Raw genomic sequence first — 13892 nt, forward strand, 5'->3', positions numbered from 1 at the left:
GTCGATTCGTCAGATTCAAAATAAAGATGGCGGCGCCGGAGAGTAGTAGCAACCATAGATGTACATAATAAAGTATATTATGTAATTAAGTATATTATTTATTATGTATATCTATGGTAGCAACACGAGTGGCTCCTCAGACTTTCAGAAGTGCAAGGCTTGCGGGTTGGCCACAGTCTATGCGGGTTGGCGCGCGGTGCGCACGGAGCATCACAGGCATGCGCGTCTGTGTTAAGAGCGCCTGCTCCAGGCGCGCACGCGTTTTGTTGTCACGGCTACATAAACAAATTTCTGCACACAGGAAGACAGATGTTTTGGTAATATTTGATGTATTTTAATCACAAAAACAAACGTTTGCATCAAGTGAAAGCATCGGATACATTGGCTACGTTACCTACATAATAAGCTGTTTTAAATTTAAAATGTTCAATGTCTAATCGCGCTGATGTGACCGAGGGTATCCATCCTCTAAGTGAGCAGTTTCATCCCAGGACTATTCCGGTTTTAAACGGAATATTGGCGCCCGTAATGCACTCTACATGTAACTTTTTTCACTGTCATGCCGCGGATGCGCGTGGCGTTTCTGTTGCGGGTCAGCCACGGGGCTGCGTGGCGTTTTCTCTGCCTTTGCACACTAGAAGCGTGCAAACTACTAGCGTGTCTGACGCGGCGCTGCTGCTGCTATTGATGCGGAGGGAAGCCCTATTCCTAATGTTAAACAGAAATAGCCTACTGATACAGCAAAGAAAACGTCGGGAGTAGCCACATATCTATGGTATTGACGGCAAATACTAGGCTACAGAATATTTCGTTCTGTATTGACAGTTGCAATATTTCAAAATCGATAATTGACGTTTTTTATTATTACAATTAGGCCTATATCTGCATTTATGTAAACCTACAGACTTTCAAACATGAAAATGTAATTTAATAATATGTATTCGTGTCAAAATTATATATAAACATCTTTTCCTATTCTATTTTGCCTGGAGACGCTCCCAACACACGTGAAAAATAGGCACTCTTCTATTTCTAGCATGCACGCGTTTTCCGCGCGTCACAGGCAGTGTGCAAACTCCAAACTGTTAACATGGGAGCCGAAACAAAAACGGACACGCCACGCAGCCGAGACGCTCACGCTTGCAGTGTGTCCCCGGATTTGATTAACCAACTTGTTGATATTTAATCGATGGGCATAGCCTGTAGGCTGAGTTGCATACATAGAAAATATAATATATATCGTATAATATGTTTCTTTGTTGTTGGTTAATACTTATTTATTTGTGTGTGTGTGTGTGTGTGTGTGTGTGTGTGTGTGTGTGTGTGTGTGTGTGTGTGTGTGTGTGTGTGTGTGTGTGTACTTTATGTTTTGAAGGTTTTATTGAATGCATTGTATAGTCTTACTTTGGAATTTTAAGAGCAATAAACATATATTGCAATGTTAAGGAATTCGTTTTTTCATTCAGAAAATTAAATCAACATGTATAAATTGCTATTAGGCAATTAATGGGGAGATAATCGGTAATCGAATCGAATCGTAACCGAATCGGACAGGGAAAATGAATCGTTAGATTAATCGATGCATCGAAAAAATAATCGCTAGATTAATCGTTTAAAAAATAATCGTTTATCCCAGCCCTACGTGCATCCCTAATATATATATATGTATGTATGTATGTATGGAAAATTATGATTTGCATATTATTTTTTAATTTTATATATTCATATTCATGTGATATGCTATAATGTTTTATATTCATGTCATTGTTATCCTATGGACTACGCTATAATAACCATCAAGGACATTCATTTATTGAGGAAAGGAAAATATGCCAGGGACGTGCAGTTTATTCAAAGAAAGAGCTTTATTAGAACAAACACAAACACACAACCAAATGCAAAACGTTTGAGATCTGCTCACACAACAATAGGAAGCTCACAAGAAGCCCAAAATCCTACAGCACCATGAAGTCTCTGTTTTCCGCTTCAGAGCTGTAGGTAACTAGCGCCATTCTGTCTGATTTCAGTCCATTTTTCAGACGTCTGTCGTGCGTTGCCCTGTTCTTTGGAATCGCCTCTAATCTCGATTGCAGCGTGGCACAGAGCTCGGCGAACAGTCCATCCAGACACCGCGCGAACGATGCCGTCTTCCTCATCAGACATCAGGTCTATGGTAGCGCACTTCCAAAGGCCCACCTCATATCCTCAGCTAACACACTCTTTCTTGCTTGTAGCAGCTGTAAAAACAAACAATAAAGACAATCAGTATTGCGCGATGTACTGCGTAAAATGCACCTGAAAAAGTCACACTGACCAAAAACGGATCTAATCTAATAAATCTTACCCTCTTTCTTCTCAATCGACTCCGAGGTGAACTCTTCACAGCTTCTGCGTGCGATGCAAGAACTGGATGTTTGTACCTGAAGCTCCTGCGTACTGTCTCTATGTCTTACATGCAGCTGGAAAACAATTAAATGAGTGTTATGACGAAGTTGTGAAGACGGCGTACTGCTTCCTGTAAAATGACCAGAAAAAGAAAACACTTTTATAAAGCAACTTACATTTGTTCTTTTACAAGGCTAATTTCAGCTTGTGCTACTTAAAAAGCTTTGCTTTAGGTTACTTTAGCTTAGATAACAGTCTTACCGCAATCTTAGGACTGGGCACTCGTCTTCTCTTCTTAAAGTTAGTATCTTCCACACAGTTTTTCGACTCCAAAGCAAGCAACCTATCGTCTATGGACAGCAACCTGGAGATTACTAAAGTGAACTGCTCGTTAAAATCGGCAGCAAACTGAGCAAGCTGACGAGATAGCCCAATGATAGCATTCAGCTGTTTCTTCCCGCCGGTCTGCGGACTGGCTGAAAGGGGTTGATCGCGTCCATGCAGAGGAGTTGAAGGGGAGACGCCGTCCAGCCATTGTAGATCACAAAACAGCAAAGTAGCAAAAACACAGGGAATGGGGGAAAGGGTTTGAGTACAGGAGTGAAAACGTCTGTTTATGCTCGTCTTGCAAGTACTGCTGTATGAGTCGTCATGCCCATTCCCTTGCACGTGATTGGACGGGGGCTAGAAGGCTCGTCGGGCTCCTCCAATCACATGTGAGATCATGGGCATGATGGAAGAACTCAGAGCTCGCATGTTTATGAAATAAAGCACAGTGTGCCTATAAAACTACAGTTTTAAAATCTTTTCATACTTAAATGGCCATATTAATGGTGGTCTTTTCATACTCAAATAGCCACAATAATGATGGTCTTTTCACTCTCAAATGGACATATTCATGCGCTAAGTATGGCCGTTTGAGGTGATGAGTATGGGCATTGCGTGAGTTTTAAATGTGTACTTAACATTTCCATAGGATGAGTATGTGACTGAAGAGGAGGAAAGCCTTGCTAAGAAGCAGAGTGAAGCAATAACAATTAGTTAATGAACTAATAAAATAATAAAACAAAGATTAAATTAAGATGCTAACAATATATATATTCATCAAAATTTCCATCGCATGAACACAGTTGGTTATGGCTTAAGTGTACGTAAACAGGTGGGTAATAACTGGATATGTGTCACAAATATTACATCCATGCATTCAGCAGCCCAATTAAATACCTTTTTGTAATTTGCTTAGGGTATTTTTTTAAATTATATATATATATATATATATATATATATATATATATATATATATATATATTATATATTATATATTGTAAATTATAGCCCTATATATATATTAGGGCTGCACGATTAATCGAAATCGAACCGCAATCGCGATTTGGCCTGTGTGCGATTATGAAAGCTCAAAGGCTGCGATTTTAATTAAATAAATAAATGCCCAGTGTTAGCGAAGAGCAGCTCTGTGATAAACGCTGCTCCGTCTGAAAGTTGCTTATAACGTGCGTTTGAAAAAGCAACACGAGTCAAACATCTTCACAAATTAGTGAAGCGTTCATAAACCTGTTCAACAAAAGACGTTTAATAACATGTTTTACCTCAGTTCATATCGTCAGTCGAGTGTGTGTGAGCTGATGTGGCTTCTCATCAGTGTAAGGCAGACGATGCGTTCTTTTATAGTATTCTATGTCAATCAGCACTGCATTATAATACACTTTATTATTATGAAAATACCCTTGACGGCTTGAAGAAGTCAAATACTCCATATTTTGCTGCAGTCGTGTTTATTGTCGTCATGTTTAATCAAAGCGTCTCTATCTTCTGTTTACACAGCGTTAGCTTCACATCATGGATTTCCTGAAAACTAACGTCAATTACTTCTCTGACGCAAATGTGGCGTTTTCCGCTTGAGGGCGCCCTCTGGCTTTCAGTATGAATTAAAAACGTTTGGCTAATCAATAATAAAAAAATTATATATATATATATATATATATATATATATATATATATATATATATATATATATATATATATATATATATATTACAATAACTCCTTAGGCTTAGACCTTTCTAATGTTTTTTAGTCATAGGCTGTCTGCATATTAATAGGTAACCCAGCAGTTTTTTTTTTTTGTAAAATAAGTTTTCTTTAAAATATGACATAATAATAATAATAATTAGTATTAGTATTATATTGTTATATTTATTCTGACAGACTCTTTTTTTTTATTTGTAATTATGAAAATGTTATTGTAATGGTAATATTTCTTATTTTTACAAATATTTTTAGCAGTAATAATAATCATAATAATAATTATTAGTCACATTAATATAAAAACATAAAATGTTATATACACACGCTTTTCATTTGTAAAAAATAATAATAACAATAATCGCATTTTAAATCGCAATCGCAATTTTACCCAGAATAATCGCAATTATATATTTTCCCCAAATCGTGCAGCCCTAATATATATATATATATATATATATATATATATATATATATATATATATATATATATATATATATATATATATACTAACTAAAATAACTCTCAGCCTGTCATATTACCTTTCTCATATTAGCCTATTATATTCTATTATAATCTATTATATTGCTCACCTGCACATCCCAGCTGATATACAAGATTTGGGGGGTCATTCTGCATTTGAAAGTTTGAAAGGGTTTTAAATCTTCTAAATAAAGTAAAATGATTCAAAATCAAGTAATTTACGCATGCCAACGTCAACTTTAAACATTTACAATGTAAGCTTAAGTTTAAGATTTTACAATTAGGCTATACTGAGCCTGAGATTTTCTTAGAATGAAGTTAAAACCTTTAAGAAAAATGTCACACGGGTTAAAACTCCTGCTACCCTGATTTGCATTTGTATAGCTCACAGCATGTTCATTTACATGTTAAAGCCTCCCCTGGAGTTAAGGGAAGGGGGGTCTTGGGGGGGACAACTGCCAAACAAGGCCCACGTCCATTTTTTGACAATTCACGGCAGTTTTCGGTGTCGCCTGCAAACTGCCTTGTGCATTCGTAAACCTGATCTTCCACGACAGTCTACAGTGCCGCTTACTGACGAAAATCCCACTTTTCATGCAGTGATTGCACAAGTGAGTAAAAACATTAGGCTATTAAAAAAAATTATATGTTTATAAACAATTGTCATGACTTTTTACAGAATCTGATCACCCAGAACAGCTGCTTACATAAAGTTTAAGATAAAAATAACTGGAATTAATTAGCAAACATTCATATTTAGATAATGCATTTAGATAAACTGTTCATTCATTTCATCACTTTACCGCTGTCTTTATCCCCTTATTCCGTATCTTTCCTGTATCAGAGGGCTTCGGTCTTTTTGACACATTGGCCACCCGTCATAAATAATTAGGCAGCTTTCACTGGCGCGAGCGAACAAGCACATTAAAAGCGAAAGCATTCCTATCTGTTAGATGCGCGAGAGGCGACGCAACAACAAATTCCCAGCGTTAAACTGATCGCGCGTTCAATATCGGACACACTAAAGCACTCGCTGGGCAGGAGGAGATTGATGCGGTGGTCTGGAAAGAGTCTGGGGATTTGTTTAAGGTTTTTATTTGGTAAGATTTCGAATTAATATTAATAAAATGTAGCAGTAATAAAACCGAAAAAATCACTCATTTTGATTTTGATTTGCCTATTCCGCCTATGCCACGGGCCGGCCCTGAACACAGAGAGAGACAGACAGACAGTCATATATTTATATACAGACACACACACACACACATTTGCTTTTGTGACATATGGGGACATTCCATAGGTGTAATGGTTTTTATACTGTACAAACCGTATTTACTATCCCCTTACCCTGCCGCTAAACCTACACACACACACACACACACACACACACACACACACACACACACACACACACACACACACACACACACACACACTGACTCACTAACTAACACACAGACACTCACTCACAGTCACATATACATACACAGGTACACAGACACACACACAACCACCCACAATCACAAGCAAACTCTGTCTCTCTCTCTCTCTCTCTCTCTCTCTCTCTCTCTCTCTCTCTCACTCACTCACTCACACACACACACACACACACACACACACACACACATAATCACACACACATAAACACACATAATCACACATTCACACACTCATTAATACTCACTCACACACACTAATAAACACACACACTCACGCTATCACATATATACACACACAGATACATGTACACAGTCACTAACACACACACACACAAACACACAGCACCAACAAACACACACACACACACACACACACACACAGAGTCTCACACACAGATACACATACACACACACACACACACACACACACACACAGGACTTTATGGGTCTTTCCACTGAAATAATGTTGTTATTCTGTACAAACTGTATATTCTCTCCTCTAATCCTAACTGATGTATTTTAACAACGTGAACTAATGAGTATTTATATATATTTCATATTGACAGCATTGTGTTATTTATTTATTTAGTGTAAGTGTTCATGTTTAGCTTTGGAGATAGACTTAATGTGTGTCATTGTTCTCTACAGGTTGAGGAGCTGTGGTGTCACAGATGAAGGTTGTGCTGCTCTGGCTTCAGCTCTGAGATCAAACCCCTCACACCTGAGAGATCTGAATCTGTCTGAGAATAATCTAGGAGACTCAGGAGTGAAGCTGCTCTCTGCTGGACTGGAGAATCCTCTCTGTAAACTGGACATACTGGGGTAAGTAGGGCTGAACGATATATCGTTATCGTATCTATATCTAGATATGAACTTTCAAAATATTAATATCGAAAAAAGCAATGATATAGACGATATAGGTTTCCCCTCTCTGTGATCGCCCTGCATATACAACTCTGGCACTCACAACAAACATCAGTTTTACGAGTGCCCTTGAATACGCCGCTAAAGCCAGCGCGCGCACACTACCAGGGACTTGGGAAATACATTGTGTGTGTGTGGGGGGGGTTCCATGGTGGCGCGTCATTGCTGGTCATGTGACACACCGCAGCAGCAACAACGCTGAATGAATGACGATCTGCTTTTATGTAATTTTTCCTTTTTTATTCAGAATATTCACAAATGTGTTAGCTATGGCATGAAATATCTGATATTCCGATTATCAAATACATGCAGGTGGAAGTATATTGTTGTTTAAACCCCTTTATAACGATGGCGTTAGTTGAGCTGTATGCGCAATGGGCGCCGCCGTGTTAGTTTGTGCCGCAGACGTAGTTCAGAGAATCGGATCTGTTGGATTTACAACCTCGATCTCTACAACGCGTGAATTCTTCCATTTCTCCCGAAGTACTAAAAAGTAAGGGGACCCAAAAGCAGAAGAATGCTTAACTTCAATTTATTGAAACACTAATAAAGACAGTCCAAGCCGCAAGACCCCAAAACAGCTCAGAACTGAAGAGAATGGTCAGGCCGGCAGGAGGTCAGAATCCAGGACAATCAAATCCAAATCATGAGGCGAGAATCAGTGTCAGACAAGCAGGATAGTCAGACGAGGAGCAAACAAAACCAACAGAGACATCCCAACTGACGATCAGAAACAGGCAGGTGTTCACAGCAGAAAGCAGTCCGGAAAGGCCAACGGTAACCCAGAACAATCCAAACTCCAGCGTCAGTAACAGTCCAAATGTTCAGCAGTAAGAGAGCCGTCCAACACCGATTATGCCGACTGGACCTGTAATTAGATGACTCATTATTTTGTATGTTTTAGTCAAATTAGGATATGATTTACAATTGAATAGTTTAATTAAACAGCAATATTAAATGTAAATACACACTCTGCATTTTTACTTTCTCAAAAAACTCCTCCTGTGTGATTTATAAGCCTTTTGAAAAGTGGGGCCATGGGTAATGTCCTCATATTTCACCCTCTCCTGTAATACCTGTGTCATACCCATGGCATTATACACATTTGGGTCCTCATATGTCACAAAAACAAGCACACACACACACATAGACACATACACACTCAGTCATATACACACTTACGAACAAAGTCACACACACACACACACACACACACACACACACACACACACACACACACACACACACACACACACACACACACATGCGTGCACACAGACATGCACACACAGCCACACAGTCGCACACACACACTCACATGCACACAGTCGCACACACACACGTTTGTTTTTTGTGAAATGTGGGGACATTCCATAGGCGTAATGGTTTTTATACTGTACAAACCGTATTTACTATCCCCTTACACTGCCCCTAAACCTACCCATCACACACACACACACACACACACACACACATTGCCCCTGAACCTACCCATCACACACACACACACACACACACACACACACACACACACACACACACACACACACACACACACACACACACACACACAGCCCCTAAACCTACCCCTCACAGGAAACATTCTGCATTTTTACTTTCTCATAAAAACTCCTCCTGTGTGATTTATAAGCGTTTTGAAAAGTGGGGCCATGGGTAATGTCCTCATATTTCACCCTCTCCTGTAATACCTGTGTCATACCCATGGCATTATACACATTTGTATCCTCATATGTCACAAAAACAAGCCCACACAACACACACACACACTCATATAGACACTCACTCACAAACACGCACACACACAGTCATACATACACACACACTCGCACAAACACACTCACACACTCACACACACACATATTATACACTCATACACACCGTCACACATACAGACACTCCCTTTACAAACAAGCTCTCCCACACACACACGCTCTCACACACATTGGGTTTCCATGTTTTATGGGTCTTTCCACAGAAATAATGTTGTTATACTGTACAAACTGTATATTCTCTCCTCTTATCCTAACTGATGTATTTTAACAACGTGAACTAATGAGTATTTATATATATTTCATATTGACAGCATTGTGTTATTTATTTATTTAGTGTAAGTGCTCATGTTTAGCTTTGGAGATAGACTTAATGTGTGTTATTGTTCTCTACAGGTTGTGGAGCTGTGGTGTCACAGATGAAGGTTGTGCTGCTCTGGCTTCAGCTCTGAGATCAAACCCCTCACACCTGAGAGAACTGGATCTGACTGATAATTATGTAGGAGACTCAGGAGTGAAGCTGCTCTATGATCTGAGGGAGGATCCTCATTATAAACTGGAGACACTAAGGTAACAATAGTTTTTAACAGTTTCCATCATCATATTTTCATTTAAAGTTCAAATGTCTGTTTTACTCTCTAGAAATAAAAGGAAGTGTGTAGTGGAGTGTAATGATCATTTCTGCTGGTTCTGTATCAGCTGTCCGTTGTGTGAAAGTGACCTTTCATGACCTTTTGATGTTGTAAAGTGACTTTGAGCATCAGATAGAAGCTATATTATCATGTTTGAGAATGAATTAATAAAGCTTTTCTAGTTAGTGCTCAGTTTTCTTATGAAAAGATGTGACAGACGTAATGTCTCACACTGCATATGTGACTGTGTGTGTGTTTTATTTTAGGTATTAGATGTCAGTCTGATGTTCTGCTGATGATCTGATGGAGAATAAGGATCCACTACAGAGACTCACAGTCAACAGAATCAACAGAGACTGAAGATACAGTGACTTCACTGTTATAAATTAAGACTTCATTTAGATTTCAACGATCCTCTGACAGAACTGATGAGGCGGCAGATTAACCATTTTATTTGCATAAATGTACAGTATAAACTCAAAAGGTGTGTGTTTTGTTACAAAGAGAATATAGAGCATGAATGTGTGTGTTGGACCAGCAGAGGGAGAGAAACACTAATGATGGATTCATTTTCAATAATTATAATTTAAGCTCACTTTTGAAAAACAAATAATGAAAGCTTGCGTGTATAATCATATTTTTAATAATAGTTGGTTTACACATGTATTAATGTATTAGAGGGGTCATGTGTTCAGAAGTGGACAAAGTACACAACTTTAGTTACTTGAGTAAAAGTAAAAGTACTGCTGGTCAAATATTACTCAGTTACTGAAATTAATTTGGCTGGTAAAAAGGCACTGTATGTCTGTGACATAAGTGGCTGAGGGTCAAAACAGTTAATTTCAGGCCCTGGTTACAAGTCAAAGTTGTAAAGATAGATTTTTACTTAAGTAAATGTACAGAAGTGCTTGCTTTTACTGTAAAAGTAATTAAGTTTTAAAAGTAAAAGCATTATTTGATTATTGTTTCAATGTTGTATGAATGCACGCTGTCTTAAAGGGTCATTTCACCCAAAAATGAAAATGATGTCATTAACTCGTCTCCCTAATGTCGCTCCACACCCGTAAGACCTCCGTTCATCTTCACACACAGTTTAAGATATTTTATATTTAGTCTGAGAGCGTATGCAAGTGTATGCACACTATACTGTCCATGTCCAGAAAGGGAATAAAAACATCATCACAGTAGTCCATATGAGACATCAGTGGGTTAATTAGAGTCTCTTGAAGCATCCAAAATACATTTGGGTCCAAAAATAACAAAAACTACGACTTTATTCAGCATTGGCTTCTCTTCTGGGTTTGTTTTCAATCATCAAATAAAGATTCAAACGGTTATAAATCAGCTAATCGATTCATGATTCGGATCGCCAATGTCTCGTGATGTCGGCAGTCGGCAGACACGCGATCCGAATCATGAGTCAATACGCTGATTCATAACCGTTCGAACATTCAGTTTGGAGTTCAGGAGATTGTCTTGACCAGGACCACACCCTTAAATAAATTGAAGGAATTGCCATGTGATAATTCAATCAGGTTAAGCTTTAAGCATAAAAGGTTCATGGGTGACATTTGACATTAAATAAATATCATTCCGTGTCTTTTTCAATGTGCAGCAGTCTTTTCCACATAGTCTAATGCTCTTTTCACATAATCTTCTCTAATCCAACCTGTTACATTTGTGAATTAGGGTAATGAAATTAACATTTGACTTCTACTAGGCCAACAGCAAGAAGGGGAAATGATGGGAGGACCAGCACCAGCACCACTGACAGAAGAAGATATGTGTATCAATGCATCCAACCACACTGGAAATCCTAAAGTAAATTCTAATTATCAGTTTACTGCTAGAGATTGCAACAAGATATCAAAATAAAGATATCAATTAAACATTGTAATCTGTGAAACTCCTCTTTGATGCTCTCATGGGTTTGTGTACCCAGGAAACAGTGAGAGTGAGGCAAAATTCCCCCACTAATATGCTCTACATCCCTGATATTATATAGAAAACTATCATTAACTAACAACTACATGGTTAAATGTTCTGATGACACAGCTATCCTGAGTCTAATATCACACATCTGATTATAAACATGAGATCCAGAATTTTGTCCAGTGGTGTGACAAACACTCTCTTACAATCAATATTAAGAAAACAATGGAGATGGTGTTTGACCCCAAATCCATTGGTGACCACTCACCAATCGTCATCAATGATCAGAATATAGTCCAGGTTGAGATATTTGGGCCTATTCATTGACAGTAAACTGACATGGAGTGTTCACATAGAAAGTATCTGAACTAGGGTCCAACAGCGATTACATTTTCTTCGTAGGCTCAGCGTATTTGGTGTTCACCAGAAAGTTTTGCTTCTTTTTTACCATGCTGTAATTGAGAGCATTCTGAGGTACGGCATCGCAGCTTGGTTTGGAAACCTCAGTGTACAGTTGAAAGCCCAGATTACGCGGCTAACACTGAGAGCCATGAAAATCATGAGAGTGAAGCAGTATCCCACACTCCAGGCCGTCTATGATGAAACAATTATCAGACAAGCCCAAAAAATCATATCAGACCCCACTCATATTCTTCATCCTGAGTACCAGCTTCTTCCCGGAAGACGCTTTAGAGTCCCTAAGTGCAGACTCAACCGCTTTAAGAACTCCTTTGTACCCCGTCTATCTAAGCTTTAAATAAGTAAGTATGAAGGTTACCTCTGAGATGTATTCTAAACTTTAGGTGTGTAGTTTAAAGGGCAGTGTGCAGTTGGTTGTTTGATGGTAGTCTGTGTATGAATTGTGTGTATAGTGCGTGTATACAAGTGACGGTCATGTGTTTTTTTAATTGTATATATTTATTTTCTTTTACTGTTTTTATACAGCAGACAATATTTTATATGTGTCCAAGACAAATTTCCTTCGGGATAATAAAAGTCCATCAATTAAGACATTGACTGCTCAAATAAAAATGAATGAATTTTTATATCAAGCAAAATAATAATAGTAATAAAACCTCTCCAGACATGAATGTAACTGCTCCTCATCAACAGGATGCTATTTTTGTTATTCTGACAGTGTCCTCTTGATATTTGCAGTGAATGAATGTTCCTGCACTAAACAAAAGCATTTTCTATTGTCTTGAAATTTTCAGTCAAAATATTGAAAGATTCTTAAATCAGTGGGCATTTTCTTGTTTCCTGGGGGACAAAAAAAAAAGAAGGTAATTTAAGTGTTTTTTTTTTGTTGTTGTTGTTTTTGCACATTATCTGCCAATACGGTGAGAAAAAAAGTACTCTGTATGAAAAGGTTTTTTTAAAATTAATTAATTAATTATTTGAACACCACTGGCGCTTTAAAAAGGGGGAGGAGACCAAAAGAAACTCTGGATTTACTGAAGAAACCCTGCTCCTGACCAGGTTAGGTCCACAGAGTAAATTACTTCTCTTGCTTTCTCTGGTTTAACATACCTTACATTCTGAAACGGAAAACCAAGAATTTCCCTAATTTCAAGGTTAACATACTCTGAGTTTTCACCAACCTCCTTTCTGAAACATGGCCCAGGCCTCTGGAGGTGATGAAGAGGAGGATGAGGAGGAGGACGATTGTTGGTCAAGCTTTCAGTGATCAGAAACAACATCCCTCATCTACCTCACATATGACTGTCATTACACAGAAAGCATCTTCAAGAGTTTAGTTAGTTCATCAAAAAATTATATTTCTGTAATTTATTACTCAACCACATGTAGTTCCAAATCCGTAAAATTAAGACATAGTTTATATTCAGAACACACACACAAAAAAATATTTTTAAATTTATACTATTTAACTTTTGGCGCTTTAACAGTTAATAAACAAAAGGGTGCGTCTTGCGGAAGAACATTGTAGCCGGATCTACTTCTCTGTGTTTATGTCTGAGTCACGCAGGCAAATATCATTCAAATAAAGTGATAGCGAGTTCTACTTTCATCATTTCAAGCCGGTAAAATATCAATACGATACGACAGACACCAAAGTGTTTAATAGAAACGTTTATCAGAGTTTAATCAGGAATGTCCGTGAGTCTTTCTGATGTTAAAGCTGGAGGATTGGAGAAGCTGTATCTTGTAAAAGTTTGATCGAGGTGAGTGTTCAGGTGTGTGACTTCCTCATATTAATATGAATCTCTGGAGGACATTTAGAGTGATTGTTTGTTTGATATGA

General features: G+C 38.1%; 1 protein-coding gene across 1 annotated transcript in view; it reads left to right on the forward strand.

Moving 5' to 3' along the window:
• LOC137084571 (NACHT, LRR and PYD domains-containing protein 3-like) overlaps positions 1–9899 on the forward strand; it is a 320075-nt gene extending 310176 nt beyond the window's left edge. The window contains exons 9-10 of the mRNA XM_067450861.1: positions 7000–7173; positions 9462–9899. Of these exons, the coding sequence (XP_067306962.1) occupies positions 7000–7173; positions 9462–9639 (352 nt within the window). The 3' untranslated portion in view covers positions 9640–9899. The remainder of the gene's footprint in view (positions 1–6999; positions 7174–9461) is intronic.
• The last annotated feature ends 3993 nt before the right edge of the window (positions 9900–13892 follow it).

Source organism: Pseudorasbora parva, chromosome 8 (genome assembly GCF_024679245.1).
Source record: "Pseudorasbora parva isolate DD20220531a chromosome 8, ASM2467924v1, whole genome shotgun sequence".
NCBI lineage: Eukaryota > Metazoa > Chordata > Actinopteri > Cypriniformes > Gobionidae > Pseudorasbora > Pseudorasbora parva.